Raw genomic sequence first — 16,707 nt, forward strand, 5'->3', positions numbered from 1 at the left:
CTGTGATCTGTCCCTATTTTGTATTGCTTCATAAAAGTGCAATCCACTGACCAACAATCAAGCCCAGACTCCCTGGGCCCAGCTAGTGTGGACCAGGTGGATTGGAACTTCCTCACAGTGCCAGAGGAAATAGCAATAGAGGTATCTGAGCCCTTTGGATTAAAGATAATGGAACATAGGGGGGACTCTCCAAAGCTTTTTGTCCTACCTTGAATCTCAGACCTTTAGAAATAAACTTTGGGTGATATCCTGATTCAACCGTATCCTTTTCATTATATTTCTGTAATATATATTATTAAAAACATAGGCCAGGTGCAGTGGCTCATGCCTATAATCCCAGCACTTTGGGAGGCCAAGGCGGGAGTAACACTTGAGCCCAGGAGTTCAAGACCAGCCTGGGCAATATAGTGAGAACCTGTTTCTATAAAAAGTTAAAAAAAAAAAAAATTAGCCAGGATTTTTAGTGGGATGATCACTTGAGCCCAGGGAGGTCAAGGCTGCAGTGAGCTGGGATCATGCCACTGCACTCCAGCCTGGGTGAGCGTGAGAGCCTGTCTCAAGAAAGAAATAAATACATAAAAATTAAAGCTGTTAAAATAATGTTATATATATCATATATATTCTTTTTTATGCTTTTTTGTTTTCTTACTTTTCTCCTCAAATTCCTCTTACATATATATATATACAGGGTCTCACTCCGTTGTCAGGTTGGAGTGCAACTATGCCCAGCTAATTTTTTATTTTATTTTTATAGACATGGGATTTTGCCATGTTGCCCAGGCTGGTCTCAAACTTCTGAGCTCAAGCAATCCTCCTACCTCAGTCACTCAAAGTGCCAGGATTACAGTCATGAGTCACTGTGCCCAGCCTAAGTATTTTAAGATGTTATCACTTCATTGACAAGCCCACAAACAATATATCAACATTTTTTTCTTTGGCTCCATTCGTGTATGTGTGGATTTGTGTGTTTATGCAGGGAAGTCCTGGGAAAGTTCCATTTAGTGGAAAACATGCCCCAGAGGAGTTGTTCTACCCAAAGGGGAGAAAGTTGAGATACTAATCCACTGATTTATTGGTTGAAGGTTGCTCCTAAAGGTGTCCTTAACTCCCTGGCATTTGGAACTACCCTGAAGCAGATGAACACCTATGTAGACAAAGCCTTTATATGGAAAGTTGCAGATGCTTTCACTAGGAAACCATTAGTGGGAATGGCAAGTGCAAAGGACTGTGTCAAGGCATGACAGCATCTGCTACAGAATGTGACATTTAAAGCCAGGCGTGGTGGCTCATGCCTATAATCCCAGCACTTTGGGAGGCTGAGGCGGGCAGACCACTTGAGGTCAGGAGTTTGAGACCAGCCTGGCCAACATGGTGAAAAACCCCGTCTCTACTAAAAAAAAAAAAAAATTAGCTGGGTGTGGTGGTGCGCGCCTGTAATCCCAGCTACCCGGAGGCTGACGTGTGAGAATCGCTTGAACCCGGGAGGCAGAGGTTGCAGTGAACTGAGATTGCACCACTGCACTCCAGCCTGGCAAGAGAGTGAAACTCTGTCTCAAAAAAGGGCTGGGCGCGGTGACTCACGCCTGTAATCCCAGCACTTTGGGAGGCTGAGGCAGGCGGATCACCAGGTCAGGCGTTTGAGACCAGCCTGGCCAAGAGACTGGCCTGGCCGATATGGTGAAACCCCATCTCTACTAAAAATACAAAAATTTGCTGGGTGTGGTGGCATGTGCCTGTAACTCCAGCTACTCGGAAGGCTGAGGCAGGAGAATTGCTTGAACCGGGGAGACAGAGGTTGCAGTGAGCCAAGACTGCACCATTGCACTGCAGCCTGGGAGACAGAGCGAGATTCAGACTCAAAAAAACAAAAAACAAAAAACAAAAGAATGTGACATTTAAGCAAGGACTTAGGAAAGTGAATCATGTGGACATGTAGGGAAAGAATGTTTTAGGCAGAGGAAACAGCCATTGCAAAGGCTCTGAAGCAGGAGCTGTCTGTCTGGCATGTTGGGAGGAAAAGCAAGAAAGCCCATGTGGCTGGAGTAGAGTGAGCAAGGGGACAGCAGACGAGACAAGAGTAGAGAAATCATAGAAGTCACAATTATATAGGATCTTGTGGGATGTTTTAAGGAATTGGGTTTCACTCTGAGCAAAATAGGAAACCATTAAAAATTTGAGAAGTGTAATGTGATCTAACATATTTCAGAAGGTCAACCAGAGCCAGACATGGTGGCTCACACTTGTAATCCTACCTACTCTAGAGGCTGACATGGGAGGATTGCTTGAACCCAGGAGTTCGAGGATGCAGTGAGCTAGGATCATGCCACTGCTCTCCAGCCTGAGCAAAGAGTAACACCTTGCCTCTGGAAAAAAAAAAAAAAGGTTCAGCCAGGCTGCTGTTCTGGAAATAGCAAAAGGGGAAGTCAGGAGACAGGAAGCTGTTGCAATATCCAGGCAAGAAGTGGTAAGAAGTCGTCAGATTTTGAGTATAGTAGGAAGGTAAAGCCTACTGAATTTCTGGACAGATTCAGTGTGAGGAGTGAGAGAAAAGAGGAATGAAGTACAAAACTAAGGATTTTAGCCTGAGCAATTAGGCTAAGGAAGGTTATGGGTAAAGTATGTTTAGGGAGACAATTAGACATTCGGCTTTCTAGCTCACCTCTTCACCAATGATGAAGCCTTCAGGGTGCCATCTTTATTCAGGCAGTCCCATTTCCAACTTCCTATATGGCATGAACCAAAGTCTTAATTCTCATACTTATGTGGACATGTAACTCTCAAAAGTAACAATCCACTCACATACCTTCTCCTGGTCCCTAGAAGCCATAGCCAGTTCACATACTGACCACTCAGGTTTTCAGTTCTTCCTTTATCTCTGGCTCCTGACAGTTCCCTTTCTTTCTCGCAAATTTTACTTTGTACAGTCGTCCCTTGGTATACATGTGGGATTGGCTCCAGGGCCCCTTGCATATGCCAAAATCCACACATAAGTCCTGCACTCAGCCCTGTGGAACCTGCACATACAAAAAGTTGACTCTCCACATATGCGGATTTTGCATCCCTTGAATACTGTATTTTCAATCCACCTTTGGCTGAAAAAATCCCATGTATAAGTGGACTTGTGCATTTCAAACCCATGGTGTTCAAGCGTCAACTGTATTTCTTTTCTCTTTTTCTTTTTTTGAGACAAAATCTCACTCTGTTCCCCAGGATGGAGTGCAGCGGCATGATCTCAGCTCATTGCAACCTCCGCCTCCCAGGTTCAAACAATTCTTGTGTCTCAGCCTCCCAAGTAGCTGGGATTACAGGCGTGCACCACCACACCCAGCTAATTTTTGTATTTTTAGTAGAGACATGTTTTTGCCATATTTGCCAGGCTGGTCTCAAACTCCTGGCCTCAAGTGATCCACCTACCTCAGCCTTCCAAAGGGCTGGGATTACAGGCGTGGACCACCGCACATGGCCTCAAGGGTCAACTATATTTAAAAGAATGTTATACTTCAGTCAGCACCTCTATTTGTAGCAGGAATGTTTTCAGGTTATCTCACCTGTCATGTTGTTGCAACTGGAAGTCCCTCCAGGGGTGACTTGGATGGTCAAATTAACTTGGCAGGAATTATTTTCTGGAACGACAGACCCATCTGAATGAACACAACACCCCCACCTTCCTGCCATGTTGGAAGCATCGACTCCTGGAAGCATTAGTCAGGGGAAGAGAAAGGAGCTGGAGGAGGGAGAGGGCAGAGCCCTCAAACCAATCCTATCACTTTCTTCAACAAAATCCACGTCCATCTGCTGATGGGCTGAAGAGCAGAATCACAGGGTTTTTGATTGGATAGATGCTATCCAGTTCAACCTTCAACCGGGTGCAACTTCCTTGTCAGACAGCCTATTGCTGCAGGGCCCTCACTAATGACTTCATGCCAGGACTCATTTTAAGCCTCTTCTTATTTTGAGATAACAATCTTGGCCAGGCAAGGTGGCTCACACCTGTAATCCCTCAGCACTTTGGGAGGCTGAGGTGGGAGGATCGCTTGAGCCTGGAAGTTTCGAGACTATTCTGGACAACATAGTGAGACTCCATCTCCACAAAAAATTTTAAAACTATCCAGGCATGGTGGTGTGCACCTGTAGTCCCAGCTACTTAGGAGCTGGGGTGGGAAGATTGAGCCCAGGAGGTTCAGGCTGCAATGAGGTGTAATGGCACCACTGCACTCCAGCCTGGATGACAGAGTGACACCCTGTCTCAAAAACAACAATAACAACAACAACAAAACAAACCTTTGGGAAAAATGTTTGCTACTCATTCAGCCCACATCCTCTTGCTTTCCCTTCTACCTGGCAGCCCCTCATGGCCTCTGTCACATTTCTCTTCCTCTTCAGGTAAGCAGACCTAGTTCCTTCCATCTTTCCTCATACAAAGTGGTCCCAGAGGTGGATATTACCCACCAGAAGTGATGTATTTTTCTCTCACAGTTTCCCCATGACAGGGCTGCCAGGTGAGCAGAACCTCCTCTCCCACTGTTGGAAGAATAACAGCAATCTCAAGGGCTTGATGAGGGTGTCAGATGGGGAAGCACCCACAGAGTGCCAGGCCAAGGCCTTGACCCACAAGAACAGAAGAGGGAGTGAGACAGAATTCCAAGGAAGCGCTGAAACTTTTCACTCAGTGGAGGCTCGGTTTACCAACCCAGGGGCGTATTAGCCTGGAAGGCTCCAGAGGGCCTGAGTTTGTTCTCTGAGCAAAGTAGTGAACTCTTTCCCTTTGGTGCCACCACCAAGGGCCCAAGCTGCAGCCTGATAACTTGACAGAGAGTGATATCTTCTCTCTTCCCTGCTCAGCACTGACAGCGATCCCAGTTCCTATTCAGGGTAAATCATCCACTTTCACTTCTGCTCAGCGCAGCCTACACAGAGAGAGAATAGAGGGAGGGGAGGCACCTGGCTGTGCATGCTGTGTAGGGAAGGCTGTGGTGTTCTGGAAACACGCAGAGGACATGTCTCCCAGAAGCTGCTCATTTATTCCCTGGTACATGGAGCCAGCTCTGCCTCATCCCTTTCTGGGCTTTGTGGCTAGACCTTATCCTCCCCTGGTTGCCAAATGAAGGAGGGCTTCCTCCTGTCTTCTTCACTGGCTCCGAAAACACGGAAAAGATGTCTTGAGAGAACTTAGGGTCTGAGGGAGCTGTGAGAAGCAGAGCTCCTCAGACTGAGCTTCCCACCCCCACCCTAGGATGTCTATCCAGGAAAGGGGCTGACCAGTGGGACAAAGGCCTGCCAGGAGGAGCCTGGCTGAGCTACTTTTCTGCTTTCCTACTTGAGACTCAGTTCTGACTTCACATATACATAGAGAAGATGTCCTTTCAGACAGGAAATAAGACAAAGTTCTCAGATGAGCACTAAAAGTCTAAACTAGAAAGTTATTTTATCCTGTCCCTGCATGTAAGACAGTGAATTAAAACCCAAAGTGCTCTGTGAAGAGGAGCAAGGTTGTCCTTGGAGGATACTCCTCCCCGCATGCAGGCCATATGTGTTCTCTGTCCTGGGTCCCAGCCTTGGAGTAGGGGGGCTGCAGCTCTAGGCAGGTGGTTGAGCAGCTCCACTACAGTAGGTTAGAGTTGCTGGTCTTGTCCTTTAAGGTACAGCGATGAGGTTCTATTTTCTATGTGCCTGCTGGAGACCCATCATGGTTTTCAAGTAATTATGCTGGACACAGAGGGAGGAGAAAACAGGAACTTATTATGAGGGATAGACTTAGCAGGGACTCAGACCAGGCCACTCACATTCACCCTATCATTCCTCCTGCAAACATCACAGGTTGTGGACAAGGATTCCTTCTGAGTAGCTCCAATTCTGTGAGAAATAACATTCCATTCAAACTCTTTCATTCTTTTATCCTAAAGAAAGTGTGTAAAACTATTTTAAAACAGTCTGGCAGGCATATTTGAAAGGGGCATGTAGGTTTCAAGGGCATACTTGAGAGTTTCTGACAGGGAACAGGTTCAGAAAGAAAAGAAGAGGGTTCTATCTCCAGAGGAGTTAGGGGCCAGGTATTCAGAAGGGCCCTCTCTTTGCCACTGCAATCAATTAGATGTTCACAAATTATACCTCTTTAATGTAATGCTAGGATCTTAGAAAGCAGGTGAAAACTGTGGGCTGAAACAGAGACAGTGGGCTATAAGCCAGCAAATGCTAAAACTAGCTTGGAACATGGAATCTTAGGTTCCCCACAAAGTAGGAGTCCGAACTGAAGCTCCCATATTAAACTGGAATTCTTGAAGAGGGTTAAAATGGTCCTGGGTTGGTAATGCCTTACGGCTAACTGCAGAAAGCAAGTGCAAACCTTTTCAGTGGGAAAATAATTTCAGTTTATGTGTTCAGGTCTCCTTGAGCTTAAGTTCAGTCAAACACAAGCTCACGATTTCATACACACACACAGACACACACACACACACGCCACCATCAAGCCACCATGAGACTCAGTAAAACAGGAAACAGATTTTGACCATGAAAAATCTGATCTATACATTTCCTATATAAAAATAGATATATATTTATTTATGTATTTATTATTTATTTTATTTTTTTGAGACAGAGTCTCACTCTGTCGCCCAGGCTGGAGTGCAGTGGCCGGATCTCAGCTCACTGCAAGCTCTGCTTCCCGGGTTCATGCCATTCTCCTGCCTCAGCCTCCCGAGTAGCTGGGACTACAGGCGCCCACCACCTCGCCCAGTTAGTTTTTTGTATTTTTTAGTAGAGACAGGGTTTCACCGTGTTAGCCAGGATGGTCTCGATCTCCTGACCTCGTGATCCGCCCGTCTCGGCCTCCCAGAGTGCTGGGATTACAGGCTTGAGCCACCGCGCCCAGCCAAAAATATGTATTTAAATAACTATAACATAGAATTGAAAGAACATGGAATGGTTCAAGTATAACATTTGCATAAAAAGTTTGTGCATGGACATATCTTAAACATTAAAAATGGCCAATACAGAGAATTCTAGAGATTGGGGAATGATGAGAGAATAGAATTTTGACTGTAGAAATACAGGATTCCTCTGCTTAATGATTTAGAATTTGTTTATTTTTTTGAGACAGAGTCTCGCTCTGTCACCCAGGCTGGAGTACAGTGGCGCAATCTCGGCTCACTACAACTTCCGCCTCCCAGGTTTAAGTGATCCTCCTGCCTCATCCTCCTGAGTAGCTGGGATTACACATGTGCACCACCATCCCCAGCTAGTTTTTGTGTTTTTAGTAAAGACGAGGTTTCATTATGTTGGCCAGGCTGGTCTTGAACTCCTGACCTTAAGTGATCCGCCCACCTCAGTCTCCCAAAGTGCTGGGATTACAGGCATGAGCCACCAGGCCTGGTGAGTTGCACATTTTAAATGGGCGAATTGTATGGTATGCAAATTCTATCTCAATAAAGCTTTTTAAAAAGCATAAAATAAGGATTTATTTAAAATAACTAGCTGGGCATAGGGGCTCACGCCCATGATCCCAGCACTTTTGGAAGCTGAGGTGAGAGGATTGCTTGAGCCCAGGATCTCAAGGCTGCAGTGAGCTATGATCGTGTCACTGCACTCCCTCCAGCTTGGGTGACAGAGCAAGACCTTGTCAAAAAAAAAAAAAGTAAGTCCTGGTGCAGTGGCTCATGCCTGTAATCCCAGCACTTTGGAAGGCCCAGGCAGCAGGATTCCCTGAGTCTAGGAACTGGAGACCAGCCTGAGCAACAAAGGGATACCCTGTCTCTATTTAAAAAATTGTTTTTAATTAAAAAGAAAATGCCAGGCGCGGTGGCTCACGCCTGTAACCACAGCACTTTGGGAGGCCGAAGTGGGCAGATCACCTGAGGTTGGAAGTTTAAGACCAGCCTGACCAACAGGAAAAACCCCATCTCTACTAAAAATACAAAATTAGCCAGGAGTGGTGGCGCATGCCTGTAATCCTAGCTACTTGGGAGGCTGAGGCAGGAGAATCGCTTGAACTCAGGAGGCAGAGGTTGCAGTGAGCCGAGACTGTGCCATTGCACTCCAGCCTGGGCAACAAGAGTGAAACTCCATCTCAAAAAAATAAAATAAATAAATAAAATAAAATAAATAAGAAAAAGAAAAGAGGACAGGCTGAGGCCGGAGAATGGCGTGAACCCGGGAGGCGGAGCTTGCAGTGAGCTGAGATCCTGCCACTGCACTCCAGCCTGGGGCGACATAGCGAGACTCCATCTCAAGAAGAAAAAAAAAAGAAAAGAAGAAAAAGAAAAGAAAAGAAAGAGAAAAAAAAAAGACCAAGCATATTTGAAGGAGAACCAAATACAATGTTTAGATGTAGGAGATGAAACACAACTGAAGAGTGTATTAATAAACTAAAAGAGGAATCTAAAGAAGCTACCAGGCCAGGCGCGGTGGCTCATGCCTGTAATCCCAGCACTTTGGGAGGCCAAAGCGCACGGATCATGTGGTCAGGAGTTCGAGACCAGCCTGGCCAACATGATGAAACCCCGTTTCTACTAAAAGCACTAACATTAGCCAGGTGTGGTGGCGTGCACCTGTAATCCCAGCTACTCAGGAGGCTGAGGCAGGAGAATCGCTTAAACCTGGAAGGCGGAGGTTGCAATGAGCCAAGATCACACCATTGCACTCCAGCCTGGGTGACAGAGGAAGACTCCATCTTGAGGGGGGGAAAAAAGAAATTACCCAGGCTGGGCATGGTGACTCATGCCTCTAAACCCAGCACTTTGGGAAGCCAAGGCAGGTGGATCATGAAGTCAGGAGTTTGAGACCAGCCTGGCCAACATGGTGAAACCCTGTCTGTATTAAAAATACAAAAATTAGCCAGGTATGGTGGTACACGCCTATAATCCCAGCTACTTGGGAGGCTGAGGCAGGAGAATCCCTTAGAACCCAGCGGGTGGAGGCTGCAGTGAGCTGAGATTGTGGCATTTCACTTCAGCCTGGGTGAAAGAGCAAAACTCCGTCTCAAAAAAAAAAGTTACCGGGCCGGGCGCGGTGGCTCAAGCCTGTAATCCCAGCACTTTGGGAGGCCGAGATGGGCGGATCACGAGGTCAGGAGATCAAGACCATCCTGGCTAACACAGTGAAACCCCGTCTCTACTAAAAAATACAAAAAAACTAGCTGGGCGAGGTGGCGGGCGCCTGTAGTCCCAGCTACTCGGGAGGCTGAGGCAGGAGAATGGCGTGAACCCGGGAGGCGGAGCTTGCAGTGAGCAGAGATCCGGCCACTGCACTCCAGCCTGGGCGGCAGAGCAAGACTCCGTCTCAAAAAAAAAAAAAAAAAAAAAAAAGTTACCTAAATTACAGCATACAGAGATGAGGAGCTGGAAGAAACATAAGATATTTTAAGAGATACAGAGGACAGGATGAAATAAAATACATCTAATCAGAGTCCTAGGAATGAGAATAGAAAGAAAAGGGAGGCAGTATGCAAAAAGATAACAGTTTCAATATCCCTTTCATGATTGAGAAAAAAAATACACACTCAATGAATAGGAACAGAAAAGAACGTCTTCAACCTAATAAAAAGCAGGTTTTAAGGTAAAGCCTGTAAGTGTGCTACCCCAAGTGTTGTCCTGGACTAGCAGCATGGACATCATTTGGGAGTTTATTCAAAATATAGAATCTCAGGCTCCATCAGTATCTGCTCTTTTTTTTTTTTTTAGACAGAGTCTCTCTTCATTGCCCAGGTTGGAGTGCAGTGGTGCAAGCTTGGCTCACTGCAACCTCCACCTCCCTGGTTTAAGAGATTCTCACGCCTCAGCCTCCCAAGTCGCTGGGATTACAGGCATGCACCACCACAGCTGGCTAATTTTTGTATTTTTAGTAGAGATGGGGTTTCACCACATTGGCCAGGCTGGTCTTGAACTCCTGGCCTCAAATGATCTGCCCGCCTCAGCCTCCCAAAGTACTGGGATTATAGGCATGAGCTATTGCTACCGGTCATTTGCATTCTGAAAAGACTGCCAGTGATTTGTGTGCACAGCACAGGATGAGACATGCTGCTCTATGGGACCTTCAGAATCCATGTAAGAAACCCCTATGCTTAAGCCTCTCTGGATGGGCTTCAGCTCCTCACAACCATCAGGTCAGTGAAGATGTCAGCTTAATCCTAAATGTAAAGAGTGAAGTTAACTGGGGGAAATGATGACACAAAATCCAGAAACTAAGAAAAAGAAAACCGATAAACTCGTGCCATGGTCTAAATGTCAGTGTCTCCCCAAAATTCGTATGTTGAAAGCTAACCCCCACGGCAATGCTATGAAGAGGTGAGGCCTTTGAGAGGTGACAGGTCTTGAGGGTTCTACCCTCAGGGATGGGATTAGTGCCCTATAAAAGGGGCCTGAGGGAGCTCATTAGTTTATTGCACTTCTGCTGTGTGAGGACACAACTAAAAGGCACCACCTCTGAAGTGGAGGGCAAACCCTTACTAGCCCATATCTGCTGATGCCTTGATGTTACACTTGCCAGCTTCTAGAACTGTGAGCAATACATTTCTGCTGGGTTTTTTTTGTTTTTGTTTTTTGGTGGAGTCTCACTCTGTCGCCCAGGCTGGAATGCAGTGGCACGATCTTGGTTCACTGCAACCTCCACCTCCTGGGTTCAAGCAATTCTCCTCCCTCAGCCTCCCAAATAGCTGGAAATACAGGCATGCGCCACCAGGCCCAGCTAATTTTTGTATTTTTAGTAGAGATAAGGTTTCACCATGTTGGCCAGGCTGGTCTCGAACTCCTGATCTCAAGTGATCCACCCACCTCAGCCTCCCAAAGTGCTGGGATTACAGGCATGAGCCACTGCGCCCAGCCCATTTCTGCTGTTTAGAAGTTCCCTGGTCTAAGGTATTTTGTTACAGCAGCCTAAATGGAGTAAGCTTGATTTCTTAAAAATAACAAAATACCTACAAAAAACCATAAGGAAAGTCAAAAGACAAATGACAAACAGGAAAAAAATAGTTGTAAATCATATCACAAAGAGCTAATTTCTTGGTCAGGTGCAGTGGCTCATATCTGTAATCCCAGCACTTTGGGAGGCCAAGGTGGGTGGATGACCTGAGGTCAGGAGTTCGAGACCAGCCTGGCCAATACGGTGAAACTCCGTCTCTACTTAAAATACAAAAAAACTAGCTGGGTGTGGTTGCAGGTGCCTGTAGTTCCAGTTATTCAGGAGGCTGAGGCAGGAGAATAGTTTGAGCCCAGAGGCAGAAGTTGCAGTGAGCCAAGATTGTGCCACTGCACTCCAGCCTGGGTGACAGAGTGAGACTCTGTCTCCAAAAAAAAAAAAAAAAATTCCTACAAATTAGTAAGAAAAAACTGGCCAGGTACAATGGCTCATGTCTGTAATCCCAGCACTTTGGGAGGCCAGGGCAGGCAGATCACTTGAGCCCAGGTGTTTGAGACCAGCCTAGGCAACATGGCAAAACCCCGTCTCTACCAAAAAAAAAAAAAAAAAAATTTAGCTGGGCATGTGGTGCACGCCTATAGTCCCAGCTATTCGGGAGGCTGAGGTGGGAGGATTGCTTCAATCTGTGAGGTCGAAGCTGTAATGAGCCATGATCATGCCACTGCACTCTAGCCTGGGCAACAGAGTGCAACACTGTCTCAAAAGAAAGAAAAAGGAAAAGAAAAAAAAGGACACAGAAGCACCTATAGGTTGACACGGCATGATCTTCAGGATGTGTTGCTAAGTAGAAAAAGCATGATGCAGAAAACTGACGGGAAGCCAGGCACAGTGGCTCACATCTGTAATCCCAGTACTTTGGGAGGCCGAAGTGGGTGGATCCCCAGGGGTCAGGAGTTCGAGACCAGCCTGACCAACATGGTGAACCTCCATCTCTACTAAAAATATAAAAAAGTAGCCGGGCGGCCGGGCGCGGTGGCTCAAGCCTGTAATCCCAGCACTTTGGGAGGCCGAGACGGGCAGATCACGAGGTCAGGAGATCGAGACCATCCTGGCTAACACGGTGAAACCCCGTCTCTACTAAAAAAAATACAAAAAAATTAGCCGGGCGAGATGGCGGGCGCCTGTAGTCCCAGCTACTCGGGAGGCTGAGGCGAGAGAATGGCGTAAACCCGGGAGGCGGAGCTAGCAGTGAGCTGAGATCCGGCCACTGCACTCCAGCCCAGGCGACAGAGCGAGACTCCGTCTCAACAAAAAAAAAAAAAAAAAAAAAAGTAGCCGGGCATGGTGGCACACCTGTAATCCCAGCTACTCAGGAGGCTGAGGCAGGAGAATCACTTGAACCCGGGAGGCAGAGGTTGCAGTGAGCTAAGATTGCACCACTGCACTCCAGCCTGGGTAATAAGAGTGAAATTCTGTACCCCTCAACAAAAAAAAAAAAAAAAAAAAAAAAAAAAAAGAAAGAGAGAGAGGGAGAGAATGGAAGGAAGGAAGAGAGAAAACTGAGGGGAACACTAGAAACAAGTGATGGGGTGCCCTGTCAGAGGGGTTGCCAGGATCTGAAACAAGTGACAGGGGTGCCCTATCAGAGGGGGCTGCCGGGAGCTGATAGATGGGGACAGTGTTTGTACTTTCTTTTTTATTTTTGGAAACGGAGTCTCTCACTCTGTCACCCAGGCTCGAGTTAATGGTGCAATCTCTGCTCACTGCGACCTCCGCCTCCCAGGTTCCAGGACCTCCCAGGTCCTGCCTCAGCCTCTCCAGTGGCTGGGACTACAGTAGCATGCTGCCACACCCAGCTAAGTTTTTGTATTTTAGTAAAGACAGGGTTTCACCATGTTGCCCAGGCTGGTCTCGAACTCCTGAGCTCAGGCAATACACCTGGTTCAGCCGCCCAAAGTGCTAGACTTATAGGCTTGAGCCACCGTGCCCAGCCAGAGCCACTGTGCCCAGCATTTTTTCTTCTTTTTTTATATAGAGTTTCGTTTTGTTGCACAGGCTGGAGTAAAGTGGTATGATCTTGGCTCACTACAACCTCTACCTCCCAGGTTCAAGCGATTCTCCTGCCTCAGCCTCCTGAGTAGCTGGGATTACAAACATGTGCCTGGCTAATTTTTTATATTTTTAGTAGAGACAGGGTTTCATCATGTTGCCCAGGCTGGTCCTGAACTCCTGACCTCAAGTGATCCACCCACCTCAGCCTCCCAAACTGCTTGGATTACAGGCATGAGCCACCGTGCCCAGCCATGTACTTTCATGCTTTCTTAATGTTTGAAACACCTGAATGTATCACCTATTGAGTATGTTAATAAATAACTACAAAAATATTTGTGAAAGAATGAACTCACTTGGGCATCTGCCCTGTGTGCATCTGCCACTTGCTGTATAAGCACTGCCTCTGCACGAACAGGAGTATGCAGTGCACAGGGCCCTCTGTGTTCTAGGTCTAGGCCAGGCCTTAGTAGAGTGAAGACCCTCTGCACCAGCCAAACCTGCTCTAGGAGGAGAGTACCCCACCCACCCAATCTATAGCTAACACCATGTCTAGCTATGCCTCAGCTGCATGTGATCCTCTGTCCCCTGCCACCTGTGCAGAGTGGACCCTGTTGGTCCTCCCTGACAGGTGGAAGCCTCAGGGGATCCCTGGGCCTTGTGCTGCGAACCATACATAGGCTAGTCAGTACTGACCAGCCATGTCTTGGCCTGGCCATGGTTGGTAGGATTCCTCTAGGGTCCAGCCCAGTTGCAGTCCAGTTGGCAGAAGACACCCACTGACTGAGGGTGACTAATCTCCTTGGAATGGCATTATTCCTCCCTTACCTCTCTAAAGTAGGGAATATGATCCTGGGTTTCCTAGTCATGAGGTCACTGAGGTCCCCAGCCTCCTGGAGACATAGGCCTCTGAGTTACCTTCTGCTCTGTCTTGACTTTGGCATTGTAGAAGGAGATGGAATCAGGGCCCTCAGGAAGCACCCTCTGCTGCAGCTGGCTGAATTTGTCCTGGTCATCTTCTCCCTGGGGGAGGACAGTCTCTTTAGCATGGTATGGTCAGGATATACCCTAGCAGAGCCTGTGATGGGCATCAGGGCGGTCCCTTGCTGGGTTTGTGCCATACACCACCATACCAAAAGGGCATCTCACAGCCCTCCAGCCCCCATGTCTGTCAGTGTTCCCACAGACAACCTGTAACTGCTGCCTGAGCAGAATGAACTGCTTTAGAAAGGTGGCAGTAGCAAGAGTGGTATTTTCCCCCATCCCTTGGTAACCAAGGAGAGACCTGTACCTGCCCACCTGCCTGGGCTGGCTGTGGAGAGGCTGGGTGCACCACACACACTGCCATGTTTGTGACGAGAACAGAGATCAAGGGGCACTGCCCATTGCCCCACGCTCAACCCACTGCCACACTCCTGCCCTTGTGCTGCTCACCAGAGACACAATCCTGTTCACAGGGACCATGCCTGGCCGGATGCTGCCGCCTGGCTTCAATGCCATCTGCATGTCCTCAGGGATGACAAAGGACTCATTGTACCAGATGTCAAATTCTACAAGGAGGTGAGGAGACAGAACCTGAGGAAGCTGGTAAGGGCTGTGTGCTCTCATCTGTCTTATATCTGTTGCAGACTTACCACCTGTTTACTTTCTGCTCCAGGGTCTTACCCTGTCCCCATCTCCATCTCTGGCCCTCACAGTCCTGGGAACCACACATCTGAAGCCCCTGCCCAGCCCCTGGCTCTGCCAGAGAGAAACTCTGAGGGTGCTTCCAGAACTCAGGCTGTGGCCTCTCCCTGAGCCTCCTTGTACCTCAGGTGGCGGCCAACCTTCCCAACTGTCGCACCCATGAGCAGGCGGTGGCGACACTGATCCACTAGGTGCTGGCAATACTGGATCTCAGCCCTGAGGTCACGCAGGTCCTGGTACTCGCTGCGGTACTGCTTCTTGAGGTCTTTGAGCTTCAGGATCAGCAGGAATTCCTCCTCATCGATGATCATCAGCCCCTTGTTTTCATACTCGCCTGCAAGGTGATGGAAGAAGTCAGGAAATGAGGTGTTCACCTGAAATTGGGGGAGGAAGGGATTCCAGAAGGCGGGCACAGAGCTGGCAAATCATGAAGACAGGAGACCACAGGCAGGGCTGGGCCATGGCAAGGAGATGGGTAAAGCACAAGAAGGCCAGGCTGCCAGGGCATAATCTCACAGGGAGGGGAGCTCAGCTCAGTGGGGCCACACTGGCATTTTAGGACAAACAGGAGCAGAGGGCAGGAGAAGGTGCAGAAGGCCCATGCTCCATGCTCATTTTATTTAAAACTGTATTAGCCAAAGATATTTAGTAAGCACTCCTAGTATACAAATGTCTATTTTTCTTGTAAATTACATCTACAAACTGCCATCACTGGCTAGTACAATAATGCACTTGGGCAAGGCTCCTTATTAACAGTAGATGTTCAAATTGTCTCTTGCTGATTCCCACATCCACCAGCTACTTTCTTTTTTTTTTCCTTTTTGAGATGGAATCTTGCCTTGTTGCCCAGGCTAGAGTACAGTGGCACAATCTCAACTCACTGCAACCTCCATCTCCCAGGTTCAAGCGATTCTCCTCCCTCAGCCTCCTGAATAACTGGGATTACAGGCATGCGCCACCACGCCCAGCTAAGTTTTGTAGTTTTAGCAGAGACGGGGTTTCACCATGTTGCCCAGGCTGGTCTTGAATTCCTGACCTCAGGTGATCCGCCTACCTCAGCCTCCCAAAGTGGTGGGATTACAGGCGCGAGCCACCATGCGCAGGTCACCAGCTACCTTCTTGTTAGAGATGATTAGACATCTACATCGTGTTGAGTAGCTGTCAAAGGGCTCCAGGGACAAGGGTTAGTGCTATTCGTCTCTTTGCAAGGATCTTTTAAGTTCTGTCAGTTCAGTGACAGTTGTTGGGTTAACATAAAACAATATGATGTGCAAAGCCATTCACCCTGCTCTCCACTGCTCACAGCACCTGAAAGCTTAGCAAAGGCATCATCACATCGATCCCCATCCCCAAGTGTAAGGCAAGTGTGTTCTGCACATGACCTGAGGTGTGTGGCTGGGGTGCATGAGGCAGCCCCCAGATGCTAGAGGAAAGTGTTAGCACTTCCACTGATGTTTATTGGGAAAAAAGTGAGACACATTAAAAGTCACTAATGGAGTCATTAATGGAAAAGCAAGTGTCTTGACTTTGGGATCTGGGATCTGGAGTGGGGAGTGGGAGTCACCCTCACCAAGTGCCTCACCTTCAGTGCGGAGCAATCTGCTGTGGTCTCTATGCTGTGGGAGGTCTCTGATGTGATTATTTGAATAAGCCACAATCCTTTACAGAGTAGAATCTTTACAGTACTCTGTTGAGATGGGGAGTAACTGTGAACATCTTTTGTTCTACTCAGAGAATGTCTGATTATCTCCAGGAAAAAAAGTGTTGAATTAAAGATGATTTTATATTTTTACATTTTTCTTTTTTTCTTTTCTTTGTTTCTTTTTCTTTTTCTTGAATTACTGGCCTCAAGTAATCCTCCTGCTTCAGCCTGTCAAATAGCTGGAATTACAAGCATATGCCACCACAACTGGCAATTTTGTATTTTTCTTTTACAAAAGACTAATGTTCCAAATATGCTGACCTTTCTGGGTCAACAAGTGGCTAATCATAAGGTATCTAAGAGATTGATTGATTGATTGATTTGACAGGGCCTCACTCTGTCGCCAAAGCTAAAGTTCAGTGACATGATCATGGCTCACTGCAACCTCAACCTTCTTGGCTCAGGTGATCCTTTCACCGTGC

General features: G+C 47.4%; 1 protein-coding gene across 9 annotated transcripts in view; it reads right to left on the reverse strand.

Annotated features, from left to right (window-relative positions):
• Positions 1-5,400: 5,400 nt before the first annotated feature.
• KIF9 (kinesin family member 9) overlaps positions 5,401-16,707 on the reverse strand; it is a 54,406-nt gene continuing 43,099 nt past the window's right edge. For 7 of the 9 annotated variants that reach the window (XM_033205425.1, XM_033205434.1, XM_033205415.1 and 4 more), the window contains 4 exons: positions 14,741-14,917; positions 14,332-14,447; positions 13,816-13,920; positions 5,403-5,706 (listed from right to left, as the gene is read on the reverse strand). In XM_033205425.1, the coding sequence (XP_033061316.1) occupies positions 5,656-5,706; positions 13,816-13,920; positions 14,332-14,447; positions 14,741-14,917 (449 nt within the window). In that variant the 3' untranslated portion in view covers positions 5,403-5,655. Of the gene's footprint in view, positions 5,707-13,815; positions 13,921-14,331; positions 14,448-14,723; positions 14,918-16,707 lie in introns of all 9 variants that reach the window. The other 2 variants (XM_033205468.1, XR_004435819.1) reach the window with 2 other exon arrangements.

The sequence above is a fragment of the Trachypithecus francoisi genome, unplaced genomic scaffold, assembly GCF_009764315.1.
Source record: "Trachypithecus francoisi isolate TF-2019V2 unplaced genomic scaffold, Tfra_2.0 Lachesis_group0, whole genome shotgun sequence".
Taxonomy (NCBI): domain Eukaryota; kingdom Metazoa; phylum Chordata; class Mammalia; order Primates; family Cercopithecidae; genus Trachypithecus; species Trachypithecus francoisi.